This window comes from Anser brachyrhynchus, assembly GCF_964034855.1.
Source record: "Anser brachyrhynchus genome assembly, chromosome: Z".
NCBI classification, from domain to species: domain Eukaryota; kingdom Metazoa; phylum Chordata; class Aves; order Anseriformes; family Anatidae; genus Anser; species Anser brachyrhynchus.
In genome coordinates this window covers 18,700,950-18,724,976 of record NC_137697.1, presented here as the reverse complement: position 1 = coordinate 18,724,976, position 24,027 = coordinate 18,700,950, and the positions used below count along the sequence as shown (strand labels likewise).

Below are 24,027 nucleotides of genomic sequence, written 5' to 3'. Positions count from 1 at the left end.
ATCGTCTAGGACATCCCAAATAAGTACTGATGAAAGTGTTCATGTTATGCCACCAAATGTTCCCTTCCCCCTGATATGCTAAGTCCTTTTAATGATCCAAGTATCCAAAACTCAAATAGACATATGATAATTAATACTATTTCAGAATCTTCTAAGAATTAATAGATTTTCTGGAGATCAAAACGTAGTAGTGCTGGGTTGTAATCTCTCAGACTCTTTCTTCTTTTCTGCAGTGGTATACTTCATGCTCTTTCCCACAACTGGCGACCTGGCAAAACACAATCTGAACTTTTCTGAACAATCTGAAATTTCTCCACATGGTTATATTTGATGAAAATTTACTGAGTAAAACTAGAAAATAAGTAGCATTTTTTTTAAGAAAAAAAAACGTTGCTTTTAAACAAAAGTTAGTTCAACACTACATTATCCAATCAGAGTTCTAATGAAATGAATCTCCAAGAATGAACACGGCCTAGAAAATCCATCCATATCCTGTCTTTACCAAGATTTCTTTCTGTGGGTAATGTCTTACAGAAACATGCAATTTTCAGGACCAAGTAAGTTTGGTTTCTTGTTAATATTTCTCTTGATTTCTTCAGTGGCTTGTAACGTTCTATTTTCTCATGAAAAATCAAGAACAAAGAAAAAAGGCAAAATGACAATTGAAAATTAACATTCATCCCCAGTATACTTTTTTGTACTGGACTTAAATCTATACAGTGATATAGTAAACCACAAGAATATAGAGAAAAGACTAAATCCATCTTAAACACAGAACAGAGTATACAGACAGTTTATGAGAAGGATTTTTGCATATACTTTGCCCGGTAAAAATATCCATACCAGGAAAGGTGCATTTCACTACCAAAGTAATACACTAATTGTCCACAAATAGAAGTAGGTCACAGAGGATTCATGAAAGCAAATGCCAATGACTCAACGTGTCAGAGAGAAGAAAAGGAAAAAAAGTGTGCAAGGTATGATTTATACCATGCAAATAGCTATGAGCTAATATCTGAAGAGGAACCATTTCACAATGAAGATTCATTCAGTTCATCCTGATGTGTCAGGAATGAAGTATCATGTAAGAGCTCTAGTAAAGTAACATCCAAATGCAGAGAGGAAAGAACAAGCAATGATAATTATAGTTAACATTTTAATTTTGAATACATTGGTTAACTTACCGACCACGACTCTGAAAGCCTTTCTACCTGACACAACAGCAACAATAGCTTTAGGTGTCAGATCCAGCAGCGCTGCAGGCAGCAGCAAGAATAACCTGAGGTGCTACAGGAAACACTATCTGTCACCACTACACTACATGGGATGGCATACATCTCTATTAAAACTTAACTGTTTAAATAACATCCATTCCAATACGAGCAGGACTGAAGGAAAATGAAAGAAGAAACCAAAGCAAGTGTGTTGTCAATTGTTGTAACTGTACAATGCAGTACTTATAGTTACTCCAAGACTTCTAGCTTCTGGATTCATACAATGACTTGAGAACTCCAAGTTTTTGGTGTTTCAAGGTATGGTTTGAGTTTGTTTGTTTTTGCCTTTTTTGTTGTTTGTTTTTTTCTTTTCTGGATTTTCTTGGAAATTTATGTGTCAGGCCCTATTTTGGCAACAGGAAGACTTAGTATGGACCCTACACATCTGAAAACAGTCAAAAACTAACTTCAATCCACAAAGATTTCTGCATTAGAAAACCATGTGTTAAAATCTATACAAATCCAAATAAAAGTTAATGTTGGCTTGGACATGCGAAGAAACTGAATAGTGTGGTTCAATGTGTAGTCCTTTTCCTTCACGTGGCCATCCCTACAAGAACTCTAGTATCACAAATTTAAAAAAAAAAAATCTCAAAACTCTGTAATCCTGCAAGAACAGATGTGTCTGGATTTTTGATTTTTACTTCAGTTAAAGCTCTGGCTTGGAGTAATGTACTGGACAGCAGAGACATGACAGTGGAAAGAATAAAGCTGAGAAGGAATCTGTGTCAAAGATGAACAATGAGGAGAGCTGCAACTCTCTTACAAAAAGCTGTTTTACAAAGTGTCCACTGTTTATAAACTGTTAATTACACACAAATACACAAGAGCTCAACTGTTATCTCAGAATGAACAACAGAGAAACGTACTTACAAGAAAAAATAGAAAAATATCTCACATTTTTTGCTTCCATTGATCCTGTTTTGAATGAGAACTTGTGCCTATGACTAATGCTGGATTTAGAACTAAGAAACACTCAATTTGTCTTTAAAACAGTACGATGGCATCCTACAGCAAGAATGAATTTCCCCCTTTCCCTATGTCTTCACTCTATCAACCACATCACATTTTAGTCTTCAAACTCTGTTAAAACATATCACTATGTTAGCTAAAAACATGCCCATCCGCACATTTCTGTAAGCTTACTGCCATGAGGTTGCAACATCATCGTTACTATTCTGAGATTCACACCTATATTTCCATCACATAAATCTTGCAGATCAACAGCCATCTTGAGCCGTATGAATGAAGAAAACTGCAAGTTGAATGTACAACTTAAAAATAATTTAAGTAGCTTTAACACACAACTATTCTGTTCCACTGAAATTTTGATTTGGCACCATTTCTACATACTTCTTTTTGATACGATAAAGATACGTTCAAGTGGAACTACTAAATGTAGCAATCTGTGATCTTCTAACCTTTGTAACAGTAAGGAAGAACATTCTGAGAGTTTAAACAGTAATCCTTCATTTCCTGGATTTTGCAAAATAGATGCCCCAAACCTCTAATTTGGTTCAGTGATTTAATCTGTCAAACATTTAACTTTCTACTAATACAAGCTCTTGCCCAACTTTTCAAATCTTTCCAAGATTTTTTCCAAGATTTTTTCCAAGATTCTTTTTCCAAGATTTCCAGCTTTCCAAATCCAGCAGACGTTGAGCTCAAAAGCCAAACCAAGGCATGTATACGAAAGACAAGAGAATGCCAGCAAAAGTCACTTCCACAAACATATTGAATATATACCCCACCTGGAGTGTTGTGTTCAGTTATGGGGACCCAGTACAAGAAGGACATGGATGTATTAGAACAAGTCCAGAGGAAGGCCATGAGGATGATCAGAGGGTTGGAGCACCTCTCCCATGAAGACAGGCTGAGGGAGTTGGGGCTGTTTAGCCTGGAGAAGAGAAGGCTCCAAGGAGACCTTACAGGGGCCTTCCAGTACTTAAAGGGACCTACAGGAAAGCTGGGGAGGGACTCTTGTCAGGGAGTGGAGTGATAGGACAAGGGGAAATGGCTTTAAACTAAAAGAGTGGAGATTTACATTAGATATTAGGAATAAGTTCTTTACTCAGAGGGTGGTGAGGCCCTGGCACAGGCTGCCCAGAGAAGCTGGGGGTGCCCCATCCCTGGAGGTGCTCAAGGCCAGGCTGGATGGGGCTTTGGGCAGCCTGGTCTGGTGGGAGGTGTCCCTGCCCATGGCAGGGGGCTGGAACAGGGTGATCTCAAAGGTCCCTTCCAATCCAAATCATTCTACAGTTCTGTGATTCTATAATAAAAGAGGAGAGACATTCATTGTTATTTTCCGTCTTCAAATGACAGCTATAAAAATCACCATTACTCATATAAACAGATTCTGCCTTTGAAGACATAAATTAAATGATAAAGCATTCATGTAAATCAATTTTAACACAATCACATGCTTTTTAAATCAACTCCCTTTTACAAATGCATAACTCAACATTAAACCAGAATGATTTTTCAGTCCTTCAAAATCTCAAGAAAGTTTGTGCAGCTCACGGTAACACAGTTAGGAAGGGCTGGACAACTAATTTGATGTACATATGGGTGTGTGACCAATTAAAAAGTGACTGATTGTTTTCTCAACCTAGCTTGAACTGATTAAAGAGATCTGACTAGTTTTTACTAGAATGTATAATCTTTTACCTCACTGTGACTAGCATAAATTTAGCTGATACAGGAAAGTAATGACAACTAAATTTTAAAAAGTTAGCAATAAATTAAAAACAAAAACCAACATACCAAGACATTCCTTGGTAAATAGGCATTCAATAATTCGTATTTTTTTTCCTGAAACTTGGTGAAATTCAGTAATCCCTTGCTTCTAAAGCATTCAATTAGATGTCACACGATTGAGGGGACTGCTTACAAATTCATCCAGATTCTTTATTTCTTAAAGTTCTTAGAGAAAAATACCGTATTTTGTTCCCTTATTTTTCTTAATTCTTTTTTTTTTCAGTAAATAAACAATAACAACAGCTTCACACTTACTTAACAGAGGGAATCAGAGACACAGAAGACACAGCAACATTTTGCAGATATCTGCAAGGCTCCCAAGAAATTCTGTGGGACTAAAGCTGGACTGAAAATTACATTACTGGTACTCGGAGGCTTGATATTACAGCTCAGTAGAAATCGAAAAACAAGTTAGTTTAATTGACTGTTCAATATGCTGCATTAGCTATACCTTTAAAAGTTAATTTAGTTACTCTCTCCAAAGGACAAATTCTGGTCTTCCTATTCACTAATGTCTCAAAGCATACTTTATCGCTGTAGAAAAGTAGTAACATGTCATTCATCGTTGGTAGAGATGAGAAAAATGCTGCAACATGATAGAAAACTACACGTCATATCCTTTACAAGTCTAGCTTTAATAGTCCAAATGCCTGTAGCCATATCACCTCGTGCTGTGATTTTGCCACATCTCAGGCTACGCAGCATTAGGCTAACTAGCTTGCTGCAGGAAATGATGATGATCTCTTCTGAGTCAGTGTTAAGCACACACCCCAGTACGGTGCTGCAGGGCACAGTGCTGTTTTTCAGATGAATCTGGGCTGCCAACCACGTGAGATCATTAGAGATCACTACCTTTTTTTTTTTTTTTTTTTTTAGGGTAAGGGTAGTTAAGCACGCACTTCTGAAAAAAAACATCCAACGTCCAGAAAGCCAGATCAGCTGTGTATTTTTTCAGCCTGGGGTTGCTTCTCAAGATCTCAACAAGCTAACTGAAGAGGAGGTTTAATCATTTTGACAGCAAAAATATTAATGTTAAGCAAACCCCCAGTTTTTCTCAGCCAACGCTTGATTTGAAACCAACATACCTTGTGATGGAATCAAGCCTCTGCAAACTGCCAGACTAACAAAAATGGGCCTGTAACTATTATATACATACAACACGATCATTCAAGACAACTTATCACCGATGACAATGAAGTGCAATGAGGATGTTTTAAGATTAAACTGAAAAATTACATATTGCTACACTTAACAAACCAAATTCTTATCACAGCATTAGCCAAGTATAAAAAGCAGGTAAATTGTCCTGATAGCCTCCTCAGAAGCTTATCAGTACTACGTATGTGAAGACAAGCATAGAAATTCAATGATCTTGTTGAGGCAAACTGGTGGTGTGCAACCAGAGTACAACGTGGAAGTCAAAATTTCTCATTCAAGAGAAATCATACCCTCACATACATATTTTCAATACAAGTAGTACATAGTATCATTCAATATTGTCTTTTTATAAATTCAGTGTACTGGGAGAAGGGAAGGAAAAAAATATCCAGTAAGCCTTAAGCAAAACTATTATCTTTCACTGTTAGAGGAAGGTGCTTTCCAACTTATTTCAAAGTCATCAAATCAATTAAGTATACATATACACTTACTTGAAATCTTGGTAACCACCGTACTCAACAAGTACATTCACAATATTGTGCATTTTATTTTCCAATATTAAAATACAGCAAATATGTGAAAAAGTAATCTGTGTTTGTTTTTACACATCTCTTTTCTTCCAGAAACCAGAAAGTCACATGTACACAAATGTACAGCCACATGGTATTCCTCACAATAAACATACATCTATTTTTTTTAAAAAAGACATCGGTAGATACAATGATGCTTTTGTCTGAAAAAGCATTTGGGATAAGTGATAAATGCACTGACTTCAGGTGTTTTTTCTCTAGATTTTATGTAAAACTAAATTCTGACTTGATGTTTTTTGTTGTTCAAAATTGTAAAACCATTTCAGACTGTGGCCTTCCTTCTTCAGACTGCAATGGAGTCAATTTACAGAAATGAGGTAAAACTGGAGTGGTCCAGTTTTATTCCAAGATCTGTTCACAAATGAGAAGACAACACACCTCCTGCTACTCTCAAGAATAAAATCACTTGGTGCAACGTGCGAAAGAACATAATTGTGAAAAACATTACTCCTCTTCATACATGCAATACTACTCCAAGACCTCATTGTTCTAGACATCATACACGACAAATGACAGCCTCTGCTGGAAAAAGCTTACACAGTCTAAAAACTTAGGCATAACATGTAGATGAGACAAACATCTCCAACAGGTTAGAAGAGGGTGTGGATGAGGTAAGGTGACAGAAAAAGGGTGTGCTACAATTCTTGGCCATCAGGAAGAGTAATCACCTCACTACTCATCCGGCCCATTAGCCCATTACCTAATTTAAGGTTTCTATCTGCATCACAGCAGAAGTATGCCTTAAGAAGCAATGTACAGAAAGGACAAAACTGCCATTTCTCCCATCTTTGCTTTTGTTTGTAAAACGTTTTATGCTTTGTGAATACCACTATAAGAGAATCAAAGAAAGAAAGAAACAAACAAAACCTTTAGTCCCCCCACAGTCGTAAAGCCAGGAGCAAATTACTTCTCGCATCAGTTTCCCTTGTTCTGCAAGATTTTTGAGGGAACAGTAGCCCTCACTTGGACATTGGACTCGTGGGAATCCACCATCTAATAAACGCCCGAGTCAGTAGATTAACTGGCATTGCTCTCATAAAAAGGTAAGTATTAAATACAAATGGTTTAAAAACAAAAAGTCTCATACCATTCACTTATCAGAAAAACAAAGCACCACATTCCTCCCAAATCATTATATGAAGAATTATATTTTAACTACTTGTACTTCTACAGTATTTGAAGTGGAAGTCCTACATTTGCCTTCATTTATCTTGAACGGTTGTGTTGATAGTACTTGCTGCCTTCAAGCACACGATGGCTATCATCTACTGATAAGCAAAGTCCCCCAGTCATGGTTTACAAGTGTTTTGTTCACACTGTTCCTTGGTATCTTTCAGAAAAGTGGTTTGGTAAACAAAGTCTCCACAGAAGAAAAATATTTTTGACCACGCAAATATTTGTAAATATTTTTTGATATGTTTGTAAAGATGTATGAAAAACAGAATGAAAAAGGTACCTCCAACGTTCATTTTTATTGTGTGGCACTACCTGCCTCCAAAGAGGCCACTGTATAATGCAACCCACTGAGCAAGAAGCTCAAGAAATTTAATCCCTCCTCTGACACTAACAATGTCCATAACTACAAAATGTTTTTTCGTATGAGCTTTTCCATAAAATAGGGTAATTACATTGGCTATCAATATCTTGTTATATGCACCTTTAGCACGCATATGTTAGAATACTTACTTTTACAGTAACACCTTCACGTAAAAAAGAAGAATGCTTAAAATGTAATCACCTAAAACTCTGCAGATACTTTAATATTTTATATGCACGTATTACGTGTGCATTAAAACTATGTTCAGCAATATCTCATTTCATTTGCGTGCTGGACTTCTAGCATGCAATGAATATGACTACCACTTCTGAAGCTCTAGCTCCTGGATCCTGTTTTTCTGAGTGTTCATTTTCTCAAATTTGTCAATGATTAAGTAAACACATTACCTTGGCTGAGAAGACCAAATTACTAAATCTCTAGCACTATTACTCCATGTCATGTTTCCTGCAGAATGTCAGAGTAGGTGATCCTACTGGTTTCTTCTTGCCTTATAATTTATGAATCAGAAGAAGGAAACACATGATGGTTAAAAGGTATTAATTTATAGATAATGCTGAATGCTTAGGTCTGACCCACACAAACAATTTGCATATTTAATAAATTAATCTACTATATTCATACACTCTAGTATGTTTTGAATTTCCTTTAAAACATTTCCATACAGAAAAGGAAAAAAAGAAAAGGAATTTTCTGTTCTAAGCTTTGGGGAACACATGTAAGAAAAAGGGTGAAGAAACTTCACTTTTTGGTTTAGAAATTTTATTCCACCAATAGCATTCACTCTTCAAAGACTTGCAAAAGATAATATTTTGACATTTGGCAAGACAGAATAGAACATGTGAGACACTCAGGAAGGAAAAAAAATGAGATTGAAGTATATTTCCCAACAGAACTCATGTTCTCTCATTAGTCATAGGTCACAGATGGAGAGCAGATGCCTCCAAACAGAACAGTTCAATCACCAAAACATGGCAGAAGGACCAGGGGGAGAAGCCAAATCACCAAACTCCAGGTAAGGGAAAAGACAAAACAAAACAAAAAACAAACCTCGCTTACAAAGCATGTTACAAATTTTCTTTGTCCATCATGTGGGGGAAGCACAAGGAAGATGTTCTGGTAAGACTTGACTGTACAGTGCACTGACATAATCATCCTTTTGCGTGGGGTGTTTGCAGACAAGGTGAATAGAGCATATTGGACTTGTCTGACTGCCTTTGCTTCTCCTGTTACAGCACTTATGGAAATTCCCTTGACAGATCCATGCATAAGAAGCAGCTAGACAAGCCTAGACTCACTGAAAAAGGAAATCTGTAAAACAAATACACACATTCTATTTTTTTTATCAGTTAACTGTGAGAGGGTTAACATTATTATCACAAAGGACATTAGCTAATTATGAATTAGCAATGAACATTGTCAGATGAATGGCTTAACATTCACACATCTTTTTTCCAGTTTCCATAGAAGGAAATAAATAAGCTGTGTGTTGATTTGCATTATGAAAGCTGTCCTGACAACAAATTCTGGTAAACACCAAGACACTTGGTAGAAACTTAAAACTCTAAATTATTCTCATCATCGCTATCCCATTTCTGATGCACCAAGAACTGATTATGCTTATGCTTGAACTATGTTAAATCTGCAAACATATTTATTTACCTACTGAAACATTCTAATAAATAATTTTGCCCTCTCTCAGTCAGCACACACTGTAACCAGCAGGAAATACCCACGTCTGAAGGGATAACTTGGCTCTAGGATTTCTAGGCTCACTGGCATTAAGCTATATATTGTTAAATTAAATGACACACATCTGTTGCAAATAATTCTGTCAACAGAAGAACTAGGGAAGCTCCACTTTCTACGGGTTTGTGTTTCATCACAGCCCTCCTGCAAAAGTTTCAGCTCTCATGTCCCATTCACTCTCTGACAAACTCCCTTTTGGGTTGCTCGCTGTTGTTTCGCTACAGAGTGCAAGAGAACTTGTTGTGGCCGCTGCAGTGCCACCTGTGGGACACTTCCCCAGACTGTCACCACCTCTTGGCTGGAGGAAGGTCCTGCCTCTTGGTCATACCCGGCCAGCAGGCACACAAACAAGTTCTCATGTTCCACTTGGGTTTAGTTCGGTTCGCAGAGCGGACGGGAGGGGTGCTGGACATTGTAATAAGTAGTTACAAAATTAGCTGTTCTTACAGCCATTTTTTTCCTCCCTACTTCTGATGTTTCCATACATTTTTGCGTAGGAATATCTTTCCAGAAAATTTCAGCAGCTCACCCAAGAAGTGATAATACCAGTTTCCCAAAGAGAAACTTAAAAGCTTTAAGAACATAAATGTAAATTAGAAGCTGATTCATTATACTCACACTTTGATCAAAGGAAGGTCAGCTAGTTTAAAACACTGTCCCCATGTTCCCCCTAACAATTTCAGGATTTAAATCTGATGCATTAAAACATCATATTTAAATGTATTTCAGAAACAAAGTAAAGGCTTTTTGCAGGAACTCATCTCTGGCATACAGCTTTAACTTGTCAGATTTTATTATATAAACTCCTCTCTCCCAGATACGTGTAAAAAGAGCAAAGGGTCCAACACTGCATCTTGTTCCACGTGTGCAAGTCTCTTTTGAGAAGTACAATTCTGCTCGTGAGCCCATGCCAAATCCTGTACAGAATGATGGGGGGGCCCAGCAGCCAGAAAGAGAAGACTGACTACACATTGTTCCCAAATGCAGTAAAGAAAGCAGCTGGAGAAAGAGAAAAGTTCATCCTCCACTACTGTTCCAGTTATAAGCATCTTGAGTGCTACTTAAAACAATCCCAGATAACAAGTACCAGCATTCAAACAAAATGACTTTTATCAGCCCTCTCAAGTTAAACTCCAGACAAAATTCATATTAATATAATTTCCTTGGAAATTAAAGGATTTTAAAAAATGGAATTCTCTCTCCATTTCTTAAGGGAAATACAAGTAGATTTCATGATATTTCACAATGTAAATACTATGCTAGTTTCAATTAGTCATATTCAAATAAACAAATAAAAATATCAAATAAACCTACTACTTCTTCCAATGGTGGAATAGAGCCCAGAATCCTTCTTCAGTTTTAGGAGACAAGCCACATTTTCCAGAAGCAAGATCAGAAATGGCTGTACTTGGGTAATTTTCCAAAGCTATAGTACAAACGCACACTATAAACAGCATAAATCCCCTTGCAGATGAAATAGCTTCTTTCATGCCTCAATGTGTCTTTGAACAAAGCACAAGAGTAATTTTTTTCAGATTGTTGAACTGACCTTATAATGTTAATAATCAAGTTCTCAACAAGTATTATTTTAAAGCTACTGCTTGAATATTTATGTATACAAATGTCTGTGCACCCATGCGTGTGTATTTAGTCGGTCCGGATGTATACTTATATTCAGATGCACATAAAAATAAACATAAGAATCCACTGATATTGCTAGCATTTCCTCTCCTATAAGTTCCCAGTCATGCAAGTCCCCTGAAAAATATGAATTCTGTCAGACAAATAAGTTTTCAGCCTGATGTATTCCCTTATTGACACACACAAGAAGTCAGATTGTTTTTTATAACCACCTTACTGCCATTAAGGCATGCTTTTTAAACTCTGCATTGCAATAATATATTCAAGCACTAAGAGATCTGACGGTATAGACATTTTTAGTAAAAGTATTTCAATATGCAACTCTTGACATTAGTATTTGTTTCAGCAAATTAAGCAGCATGAGGAACAGTATTTCTTCAGTAACCAAATCAACACACTTGAATTTACATAGGACTACCTTGATCTACCTATCATTAATATAGATTTTTAAAAAAGCTTACATGCAAACACACAAACTAGAGTAAAATATTTGTAAGACAGTATATGTATCCTTGATTTACATATGATTTATTTGGATGTTCATAATTATGTGTTTTAAAACAGCCTCATCAAGACAGACACAAAGTTCATGGATAAAACAGCCATTTTCCTATCAGTAAGCAGTGCCTTGACATCATCTTCAACATTTTCATAAGATGATTAAAAAAATCAACTTGTGGGTAACCTTTTAACAATTTTTCATTAACGTATCATTTTAAACCTATATTACAGCCAAATGATAGGGATCAAAAGCAGGCTATTACATGTTAACATATCTCCATAATTACTACATATGCTGAAAAAAGAACGGGTGGGAGAAGGAAATTGCAGCAGTTTTTACTTTCTAATCACCAAACCGAACATGCCGGTATTTCATGGGAATAACAGATTCTACTTACAATAATAATTATAATCTTTCAGGAACAATAGAGCGTGACGGTTTTCCTTACTCCTAAACAATTATTTAGGGAAGACCATTAGTAACTGAAAGAAAGGGAGAAAAAGCTGATATATTTATTCTGGCATGACCCCAATATTTTTGTACTTATCTGTCAGTGGCAGGAATACTAGTAATGCACAGTTGTTAGTTCTGAGCTCTCTCTATTGGGTAGATCAATCTGGGAATTGTTCCGGTTTACAACATTTCTGTGATATGTTTATATTTACTGGGAACCATGCCAAGAAGAGTTTTCTAGTTTGCTACTATTCAATTTGGCTTGAGCATTTCAAAGAAAAGCACAGAACTGATCTACCGTGAGATTTAAGGCTGTACTAGAAGTCATCTCAGTTTTAATAAGGTGCAAGATTATACTGTAGCAGATGTAACTAATACAAATACATCAATAGTATATAGAAATACAAATATCAACAGTATATAGAATATGTATTCCTATAAAGAAAGTACTGAAACATTAGTATCGAGAAGTTCTTAGAACTTTTTAGAAGTTTTAGAAACCCATAGAAAAATGCCAAGAACGTAAAGCCTGGGTGATCTCCTCCTACATCTTTACCAGAGAAAACTTAAGTCCTGTTAAAAATTAAGTAAGGTAAGGACACACAGCATTACGCCATAAACACATCAAATGAAATAAAGAGCCCAATACACAATGCTTATGTACTATGCCTAAACATAATTTTATGTATTGACACTGTATTCTCTGGAGGCTTTAAAATTCCAGAGTTACTGCCGTCAGTGACTTCGTAAATGTAAGGTTCTCAGGAGAAAATCCGTGAGCTGTTACTGAATCTGACACACCTGTTGAATGAACAAGGGTGAATCAAGGTTAACAACGCTTACTGTTTTTCTCAATTTGGGAAACACAGTGAGTTACATACACATCTATCCTTGTGCAATAACAGTGTTCCTTTCAACGAATCTACCTCCTAACATATATATATATATATATATTTAAGTGACATAACTTCCTGATCCATGTCTACAGCCTATATATGTGGCAATACACACGAAAGAACTCAATGTGATCTGTGGAACAGCTTTACACCATTATTAAGTTAGTGTGCCACTTAGTAAGCACCATTAACAGTGTTCAACATAAATCAGTTGGCAGTACCTTCATATTCTGAATATGGCAGTTCCAACTACCTAATGGTTTCATATCCAATATCTAACCATATAATTTCCACTTCTGTTTTCTACTTCCTAAGTCACACAAACTGAAACATGCACCTAGCTCATGGGGAGCCCACCCCGGGATCCTTACCTAGCCATCGCTTCCAGCTTTGACAAAGAATTACCAGACCCAAGTCCATCAATCAGTATGTGCAGCCACACAACAAGCTGTGCGAGCTTACTGCTACCAGAAGTTTGAATCTCTGACAGAAGGTGCCACAGAAGAGGCAACTATGAACAACCACATGAGTGAGCGCTTGTTAATGCTTAAAAATTACATTTGAGAAGGATCAGTCAACTTCTAATAGAGGAAGAACTTCAATGGCTCTGCAGGACATCAACAGCAGATGTAAAACAAGCTCAAACAAAGTGGGAGGACTAAATCTCTGTGTAATGTGCCCACTTTGTGTGATGTGTCCCAACAGCCACAGCTAATGAAGGGAAGTCTGGACTGCTGTCCTTTTGATTCTCTGGGTAAGGACAAAGACTGTCTCCTGCTCTGTAACAGCAGACACTAACCACAGTGGTTAATATATAAATAAGTAAAATTATGGCTTGCAGCATATTCCCGCACTTTCTAAGCTTTCTTTCTTTTTTTTTTTTTTTTTTTAAATCTCAGTCTTATGGTTGCTTTCTATGGGTTTTCTACAGTCAGAGCCTTTGGTCAATACCATGAGGATCTTGATTTAATTCTAAGAAAATAGGTTTTTTTCAGTGTAAAGACTAAGCAAAAAAAAAAAAACCACAGGAATGTGACCAGAAGAATCTTCATCAGTCTAGCTGAAGCTAAGAAACAATGATGGCTCACTGGAGAAAACCGATTGTTGCCAATATTCAATTGTAAGCAGAACTTGAAATTTAATTGCTTGAACAAAAAGACTGGCCAAGTAAACCAACCAGAATAAAAACAAAAGTGCATTCACTTTGACAGTGAGACTGTAAGACTATCCCCCCTAATGCACAACCCCTACTGTGAATGAAAGGAAATAAAATTACCAAGCTACATTAGCACTTCACTATCTAGCAAAGGAAGCAGAGGGATCATTAGTCCAACAGATTACCTTTTAACAACACATATTCGATGGCAATGTGTTTTAAAGCAGATAGCCTGCACATACTTATTTCTTATTCCTCCCAAATTTAGGATAAAGATCATCTTCCTAAATATATGCAACGTCTATTAGGACAATAAACATCTGTATCTCCTTCTCCTGCAAGTAGGAGTTAAGGTAAACTCAAAGAGATGAAAGCAGGGAAGAGATAAAGCTCTTCTAATCACCACACTCCCAAGCATACACTAAAGTAACACAAATACAATTAAAAAAAAAAATCTTTTGTAAGTTGTAACCGATAGTCCTCTAATGTACCAAAAGCGAAATAACTCAAGTTGGAGCACTGACAGATTCAGCTGGCATCTACACAAGATACTTAACTCCTGTAGCTGATTTTACATTAATAAATATGCCTTTTTTTTAATATATGTTATTTTTTATGTCACCAACAGGACCTCTTTTAACACCTCCTATTGAATAAACAATCAATTCACAGGATACTTTCACATAATATCATGTTGACAAAGAAAAAATCTATACAATAACCAATAGCAGGTGTTTACTTTGTAAATTAATCACTCTATCTACTCAAACTGCCAACCCACAAAAGCTCAAAATGCTTGCTCTATGTCTTCCAGGAAACAGACTATCCCAAAACTAGTAAAACTACAAGAAAATTAGACAACTCTGTTCTCTGAAAGAATTTTCAGTAAGAGTTTTGATTTTTTTTCACCTGTATGTTTCTGAAATGGTTACGAATTGTGAGAATGTTTGAAGGGCTACTTGATGATTGGCTAATCCCCTATCAGGAAAGCCTCTTTAATACCACTTCAGTGACCATACACAAATGACATGAAATTTCAACACAAATTATCCCAAAGTCTACTTTGGCTGAGAAACAGCTGGGCAACCATTCCTAACTCTGTGCTTTGAAAAATAACCTCTCTGACCCAAAGCAAGAACGATCCTAACAATGCTGTTTCAGTGCAATCACCACAAAGAGGTGGGAGAAAAAACACATGCAAAATAATCATTAGCTTGCTTGTTTTCTAAAAAATACAGAGGTTGTGGACACATGAGAGAAGTGATAGGAGAGCTAACTGTGCAGGGTAGTATGCAGCAGAGGAAGTTTACTTATTTTAAAATACGAAAAAGCACATGTGATGTGTACACACATCCGTATGTAGATCTACATATCTATCTCTGTAAATAGATGTGTAAACACTCTTACTCTCATGTTCCCTCTCCATTCTCTAATCCAGATTGGATGCCATTTCAGTCAGGAACCCAAAATTAGTACAATGAAGGGCTTACACCTATACCAAGAGAAAAGGAACTTAATATGGTTGTATACATGCCTCTTCTCTGTAAAAGGACATGGTGTAATCCATGTCATTTATAGGCTCAGTGATTTGAATACCAAATGCCTCCGATTTATAATTGAAGAGAATTTTTCTACCTGCCAGTCCTGAAAACCTACTCCATGACTTGAAAGTCAGGCTGGGATATTTCTTGTTCAGCTATCACTTCTAGCAAGAGCTGCTGCAACTGAATTCAGTTAGGTCTACTGCAGAAATGCAGGAATAAAAAAAAAATCTTAATGAGAGACTTTAGTGAGCAAACGACCACAAATTAAGTCTTATGTCCATGTTATAACCCTGCTGCCATGCCTAATGCAGCAACCCAAAGGAGAATGGGCGATCTTTAAGTTCTTTACTTATTAGTATCTCAGCAAAGAGAAATAAATTCCTCCATCAAAGAAATGCACAAAGAAACAAAATCATTAGTATTTGCAGGCAATTCTCATTGATACCAAACATAAAGAAAGGGTAGTGCACATAGAACCTATAGGGTCTACCAGGCCACAATAATCCTGGTAGTATTGGCAAAAGTAACTGAACCTGCAGGAAGGACAAAGCTGAGAGGGGAAAAAAAAATGCCCATCCAGGACAAAATTAAAGCTCTCACACTGTCAAGGAGTTCCAAAGCCAGCTATGGATCCCACGAGAAAGGACAGTGAACATCCCTTTCCAAGTTTTCATGCAGAACCATGGTAGTTTTACAGACAGTGTTACTACTAAGAAAAATATTTTTTTTAAAAAAATATTGGATCAGCGGGCCCAAAACTTTCACTTAAGCCCAGCCAGCAGATGCAGATCACAGGAACCAGACTTCCTTCAAGCCTGTTCATATTCTTTGGTCCTCTATAATGCCTGGAAAGCTATACAGAACATGAGTGGTTACCACTTCCCAGCAGTCTTCTAGGAAGAGGAAGAATCCTGTGGCATGTAACCAGCTATCCTTCCAGCCTTTTCATCTAACAGTCACAGTCCGTGACTGACTGTGAGCCTTTGAAGACAGTCCAGATGAGATGGAGCTCAGAAAACACAGATCCAGCTGGCACCTTATTTAACCAAAGCCCGTTTCTGCGGCAGAACTAGGAGAATCTGCACTGTCCGTATTATTTCCTCTGAAAGTTTTTATCACCTGGGATACGCCACTTACATCACTCGATGAGTTATGAGCGGAGGGGTGGAAGGGACACGTCCGCCTTCCAGAAGAGAACTGTAACAGCTGGGCTAGTCAGCCCTCCCTCCCCTGGGAACGGCAACAGAGGAGAGGCTGAGCTCCCCAAGGGATGAGCATGAGGGAACCAGCCTGGAATCAGTTTCTGGGCCTGTTAACAGTAAGCGACTTTGAAACAACACTATTAGCCTCTTAGTTTCACAGCGATGTCACATACTGGTATTGCTAGGAGAGGGTACAAGATACTGAACGCTGCTGTAATACATAAAATGCAACTGCATATATATCACATATATAGAATACTGAGAGAGTAGTCAGAACTACTTTAAAAAAATCTTTCAAATATTTCAAGAAATCCAAGCAATTCTATAATTCTGTTCTATGACTCCATAGTACAAAATGGGTGTGAGAAATACGAAGGCATCCAAATATTGAAATAAATGAAAATTAAGAAGCGATACACATGTATTTCATATATCTTGTAAGTTCTAACACAGTCTCTCTCCCTGACCTGCCTTGGAGCCATGTACTTTAAAAGAACTATTTTTAGGTTTTCACATATATGAAAACCTACTTAAGAAGAGTAAAAAAGATGTGAAAAAGCCCCAGCACATTCCCCTTTTTAAACACAGACATATTTGCAGCAGAAAAATGCATAAGGCATATTTGGACACTCAGTTTAGATGCTATTTAAGCATTTAAAAATAATATATATCATAATATAATTAACGATATATATATATAATGATATAATTAATAATAAAATAAGCCTTCAGTTGCAACTAGCGAGTTAGTTACATAAACGTTAGACGTACGCTGAGGGAACACCTTTGCACTGATGCGAAACGTGCCACTTAATATTTTAACTTTTATTATTTTAACCTTCTATCATTCCACAGTCATTTTTTCCTTTCGAAAAAACATCACTACGCAAATACTTAAGGCTTAGGAGCCGACAGCTCTGCTCGGCCTCTATCCTGCCTTCTTTGCGTTGACTTTTCAGCCAGAAGAGACGTTTCACACACGCTAACACGTATGGGAACACCGACGGTAGTTTCGCAGACAGGAGCATATCAGGGCTCAACAATACAAGCCGTAGGTCTCAAGACGGCAAACGGGGTGGTGACGAACGAAGTTATAAACTTCTACAAAGTTTTGTTACTTGTGGCAGAGGCACACACTTTACTGGGAGGGGATGGCGCAGCACAAAAAATGACCAAGACACCAGAGCCTGCCACTCTTCTAACCTTCAGTGGCACAACCCTACCTTGTATTTAGCGCTTGCTATTTCCAGACCTTTTTTCCCCCTTCTGTCAAGGAGGGAAATGGTACAGGGAAACAGAAAAGGCCGTTCCCGCAGTACAAAGGCCCATCGGAGGGAGACAAACCTGTCTCTTTAAGAGCACCGAACGAAGTAGGCTCCCCTGAGCTGTCCATATAAAGTACGCGCTCCGGATAAAAGGTCAAACAATTGAGAGCGAGCGGAAGGTCTGTAAAAAATAAAAAAGGGGGGGGGGGGGTGGTGCGCGGGGAGAAGGCCCTCTTCCGAAGGGGAAAGGAGCAGGAGACCCGGCCGGGCCGCGGAAGGGCAGCCGCCCGCCCGCCTTACCTCTGCGTGCGGCGCAGGCGGGAGCCGCTCCGCAGGTGCGGCAGCGTGAAGTTGGAGAGCACCGTCCACAGGTTCGGGTCCGACATGTCCATGGCCCGGCGCTCACGGCCGCCGGCGGCCCCACGCCATACGCCGGGCGGGCGGGAGGGAGGGAAGCGGGGAGCGAGGCGACGCCGCTCGCACACACACCGAGCGCCGCGGGGCCGCCGCGACCGGGAGGCGGCAACGACCGGCACCGACGGAAACTTCCCGGCCCGCCCCCGGCACCGCCCCGCACCGCCCCCGGCTCCGCCCGTCCCGTGTGCGGCGGCGCGGCCGGGCCCCGCCGCGGCCCTGTTCGAAGCCTGGCGTGTAGGGATTTGGGTCAGCCCGGCAGCTACGGGGCGAGCCCTGCCAGTGCTGCGCTGCGGCGGCTTGCTCGTTTCACTGAAGGGCTCCTGCGGAATCCTGGTGGTGTAGGAGCTGCAGCCCACGGACACACCAGCCGCCCAGCATGGCAGTGATGTAGTGCTGTAGTTAATTCACCCAGGGTTGTTTGCAGTAGTGGGAGTAAACACATGGGAAACACAGAAAAAAACAGCGTAAGTACAAACTAGCTGTAGTGGGCTTACATGGCAAGGTGTGGTAGCAGGGTGCTGTGGGGTGGCTCCTGTGAGCAGAGCCCAGCAGCTGCCCCATGTCTGGTCAGTGCCAGCTCCAGATGGCTCCAAAAGGGACAGAGCTGAGCTACGAGCAATACTGGCCGGGCCTCTGGGAGAGCAGATTTAAGACAGGAAAATCAAAAAAAAACCTGCTGCACCACAGCAGCCGGGAGAGAGGAGTGAGAAGCAGCCCTGCAGCCCCCCAGGTGAGTGCAGCAGGAGGGCAGGAGGTGCTCCAGGCAGGCAGCAGCAGTTCCCCTGCGGGCTGTGCAGAGGCCCCTGGTGGAGCAGGCTGTCCCCCTGCAGCCCACGGGTCCCACACGGAGCAGATCTCCACGCTGCAGCCCGTGGAGGAGCCCCCGGTGGAGCAGGTGGAGGTGGCCTGGAGGAGGCTGCGGCCCATGGAGAGCCCCCGCAGGAGCAGGCCCCGGGCCGGAGCTGCAGCCCGTGGAGAGGAGCCCACGCAGGGGCAGGGGGTCTGGGGGGAGCTGCCGCCCGTGGGGGACCCGTGCTGGAGCAGTTTGCTCCTGGGGGATGGACCCCGTGGTACGGAGCCGTGTGGGAGCAGGTCTTGAAGAGCTGCTGCCTGTGGGCAGCTCCAGCAGGCTCATTATGGGAAGGACGGCATCCCGTGGGAGGGACCCCGCGTGGAGCAGGGGCACAGAGTGACCGTGAGGGAGCAGTGGAGAGGAATCCCCACAGCCCCCATTCCCCTGTGCCACTCCAGGGGACGAGGTGGAAGAGGGTGGATGGGGCAAGGAGGAGGTACCTCTAGTTTCTCACTTCTTTAGTCTGTTAGTAGTTGGCAATAAATATAATCTCCCTATGCTGAGTCTCTTTTGCCCATGATGGCAATTGGTGAGAGATCTCCCTGTCCTTGTCTCAACCTGTGAGCCTTTTTTCATCCTATTTTCTCCCCATGCCCTTTTGCAGAGGGGGAGTGAGAGAGGGCTTGTGGTGGAGTTCAGCTGCCCATCAGCATGAAACCACCACAGGAGTCATCACTTGGGTGAAAGACCTTGTGATGCAGACTGCTGCAGAGATGAGCTGGAAAGGCTCACATGACACAACTCTGAGGATACCAGCTTCCAGTAACAGAGCATCCAGATGTTAGCCATTGTTTTGAAAAGCACCCAGAAATATGCATTGCAAAGAAGGCACCTGTCCTCTAACTAACAGGCTAGAGGTGTTTATCTTGGGAATGCAGATGAACGTCTTATTGGGATACAGTTTTATAAGTCATCCATACAATCTTTAACCTACTCAGAGAATGCATGGTGATACAATTAAAAAAATAGTAATAAATTGGAAGATAAGCACAGGTTTAAGGTAAGAGTTAAAAAAGAATGTGGTTGAAATGGGTTTAGATAGACATCTGATAAGGTGTTCACACAGCAATTACCCCAAAAGGCCTTAGGACAAATCTCCTGCAGACGTGACTTGCTGACACACCACTGTAAACAATGTCAGTCTAGCTCTGATCAAACATAACACAAGTGTCTAAAAACTCTTCTAAAATTAAGACATTTTTAGAAAGATTAGTTACATATGAGAAGGAAAAACAGCCCCATCTCTGCATAAGCACTGAGAAACATCTCTTCTGTATACTCCACTACTTCATCCTCTCTGCTCTGTAGCCAAGCTTTTGTCTGTAACTTGCAAACTTGCATTTTGGGAGGAAAAAAAATGCATACAATCACTAAACTAGGGAATTTTACCTATTGGATGTTGTGAACAGCACTGACTAAAGAGTAATAACCAAGCCTTTCATCTGCATCCATCAAGCAGGAAAAGTTTCAGTTCCCCCATTTCCCTGCAAGCTCCCTTCCCTCCTCAGCCTTCCTAAGAGGCAGCTGAAGGAAGTTAGTTCAGTTTCCTTAACTCAGTCACATTCAGCCAAGCACATCATCTGTGAGGTAATCATGGAGCTCAAAACCCATTTATTTCATCTTAGGCCAATTATTAGAAATCGTTTCCCCTGCAAGGACAGACTAATTCAACTCGTGATTTCTTTGTGAAACTCTCTACCGTATTAACAATAATGATTAGAGACATCCCATAAAAACGTGGTTTTTTGTTTTGTTTTGTTTTTTTTCCAAAAATAAAGCTGTACCAGTCTATTACAATGTGGGCAAAGACCCAACTGAATAAAAGGATGATCACTGCTTGCAAGTAGACAAATTCTGATGGCAAAATAAGCCAACTCCTGGGTATAACCAGACAGATGATTGTACCTTAAGCCGTTACATAGACCTGGCTACTGTAATGTATGTTTCATGATCTAATAAGTTGGATTTTTCCATGTGCAGAAAGGAGGGAAGTAATTCAAGGTGAACGTTTCTATCCTCTTATGGCGACAGAACACAGGTCATTTCAATCTGTGGCTTCTGATGGTCAAAACCCTTACAATTCCATCTCCAGACCCTGCACATACTACTATTCAACAAGCAATAGCTCCCAGAATCACATGACTTGTGAATTCAAGCCTAATTTCATCTTAACCTTACCATGCACAGACACAAACAGTCCTGCTAACTAGTCAGGCTGTTTCAGACACCAGCTCAAAGGCAAAGACTTGAGTATTTTTTTGAAGTGCTGGGTGGACATATGTGTAAGGAGGCTGAACTGAGACTTTGCTGAAGGTGTGCAAATGAAGGGAGTAGTTGTGAAAAGTCCAGCATTGTTCCACAACAACCTTACATGAAGGAACATGCTTCATAAAGGGAAACACAGGCCTTATCCTAAAGAGCACAACACGAGGGTGAAGACTTCATAACGCCTCCAAATAAACAATGTTGCTTCCACAGTGGTGCCTGCAGTTTGACCTTCCGTGCCACAGAAATGCCAGATTTCAACGCAAACATCTCCAGGGAAAGTGAGGTTTTGCAAGCAAATCAAACTGGTACTACACAGCTGCTGTCTACAGATCCACCCTCTCCCCCCATTTAGCCAGCATTTTCAGTTCAGTGAGGCCCAGCACCAGGCTCAGAAGGGAGTTAATAGTGAGGCAGACAGGCAGGGGCAGCGGGATCACTCCTTTGGCAACACCTATCCGTTCAACTGGAGCCTCTCTCACTCTAAATTCAGGCAGTATATTGTTTATCTCTGCAACAACTCAACAAATACAGGCTCAACAGCCAGTAAGCCAGCACAATTTAGTTACTTACCTCTGACACGTAGAACTAGACAAAGAATAAATAAATAAATTGCATAACTCTGCTCCAAAATACATAGAAGCAAAGTTGTTACGCACAAATCCATGTCACACTTCTGAATGCGTATCTGACAGTTAAGATCTGCTTCCCTGCAACAGAATGCTACTGATAATCAAATGAAATAATTTAATTCTGTGGGTGTCCCAAAACTATATAAAATACAACATGAGAACCTGCAAACACATCCTTAACACCCCTTGGTGTCACTTGGGTTTCAGCTATACAGCCACTCCCAAAACAAAGAGCAGCTCAGGCAACTTGATCACTTATGGTAGGCAACTCATAATGTATGTAACTTGGCTGAGGAGTTTTATTTATCAAAGCATTACATAAGGTATCGCATAGCAAAGCAAATGATAAGGATCATTAAGCTTTCCCTTTTATATTCACTTGAAGATAAAAACGTCACACAAGTCAGAAAAGCTGTCTAATCCACCCTCGCTTTAAGGAAAATTACATTTCCAAAAGCAAACTTACAAAAGGAATCTTTTCTGAGAAAGATTTCTATTCAATACATAAGCAAAAAGATTTCAATATGTCAACATTTACTTTCAGTGATAAATGGCAACAGAAATATTCTCCAGAAACGTTTTAATTATACAGTACTAATTACTGATTTTAAACACCACCATGAACACTTAGAAAGATAGGCAGTGTATCTTTAAAACCAAAATGCAACACCAATACTAAATTAATATTTTGCATTTAATAATCCAATGCAGAAATTATCTAGCCTAGCTTCTTCACTCTGATAATTAAGTCAATACACATTGGAGTTTTTCAAAACATGAACAACGCTCTGGAATCATTGCTCAAAAGCATTCCAAACTGTTCAGATCTCAACAGCTTTATGACGAGATACACACTGAAAGAAGTTTACCAGTAACAGTACAAACAATAAAGAGTTCCTTCAATATGCTAAAACTAGCAAAATCCTAACAAATAGTACAGGCCTCACACTGGATTAGGAAGGTAAATTCATAAAAGGTTGATGAAAAAAGGTAAAAGTAATTCTTGCCTTAACACATCTTTTCTCTATTCTTCAGAATGTAGGAGTATTTAACACAGCTTAATGTAACATAAACACCTCTCCTTCTATCAATAATTTGGAAGGACATTAGATTACAGCAAAGGCTGCAGACGTGCTGGGAGGAGTTTGTTTTGTTTTAATTGTGCCTTTTTAGACAGATAACTATTATCCAACGAGTAATGAAGGAACTGGCTGAGCCACTCAGACAAAATTATTGCTGTTTTCAAAGAGTCTTGGAATATCTAGAAATTCTACAATACTGAAACTAAGCCATAATGTCATAGCACTCCTTTAAAAGAATAAACAGGATACTCGCTCCCATTAGTAATGAATTCAGGTATGGCAGCATACTTAGCGTCATTTAACACAGTTTTACACATAAGCTAGTCTGCCCAAACAGATCTTTTTAAAAATGAGATTCCAAGCCTGATTAATAAACACTTGAGTTAACAATTCACTGAGACATTTGTAAAACATTCAACCTATTTCCACATAATGCTTTAATAAGTTAATTAGTAGAATGCAAAAATTTATGTAAGATACAGGAAACACCAATACAGAGATTTCAAAAAATAACTACACATTAAATGTTTCCTGTGGATCATATTGGGATATGTTCTTCATTTAATACCGTTCGATACTGCTATCAGTGATCTGGAAAAAAATGTAATACTTTTCCGAGCCAATGAGACCAAAGAGGCAAATAATAACAGGAACAAGACAGTTTATCATTGGATAAAGTGGCCTTGTTTGAACACCAGACATTCTGTTATTACTAGACTTGAAGTCACTAAAAAAAAAGGACATAACGTAAGGTAGAAATGTAGAAGGCAGGGACAACGCGAAGAATTTTAAGTGTTCCCACAGGTACACAGCTAGATAAGAGCTCCTTATGTGACAGTATAGTTAAAAGAATACACTTCCCACAGATACACAAGCAGGAAAATCCCTCACTGGAGTAAGGAGATGAGGACTGGGAGGCTAGAGTATTTCAAAAATAATACAGGAATGACGTCTGCAGAACCACAGTATGCAGCTTGAAAAGCTTGAATTATTCACTTTATCCAAGGCTATAGGAGTACCTTTGTCATCTGGTATA

General features: G+C 39.4%; 1 protein-coding gene across 11 annotated transcripts in view; it reads right to left on the bottom strand.

Annotated features, from left to right (window-relative positions):
- Positions 1 to 24,027, bottom strand: part of MAST4 (microtubule associated serine/threonine kinase family member 4) — a 296,539-nt gene that overhangs the window by 86,267 nt on the left and 186,245 nt on the right. Inside the window, exon 1 of one of the 11 annotated variants that reach the window (XM_080573078.1) lies at positions 18,043 to 18,304. The exons of the other annotated variants lie outside the window; for them this stretch is intronic. Coding sequence (XP_080429204.1) covers positions 18,043 to 18,134 — 92 coding nt within the window. The 5' untranslated portion in view covers positions 18,135 to 18,304. Of the gene's footprint in view, positions 1 to 18,042; positions 18,305 to 24,027 lie in introns of those variants that run through there. 11 annotated transcript variants of the gene reach the window in all.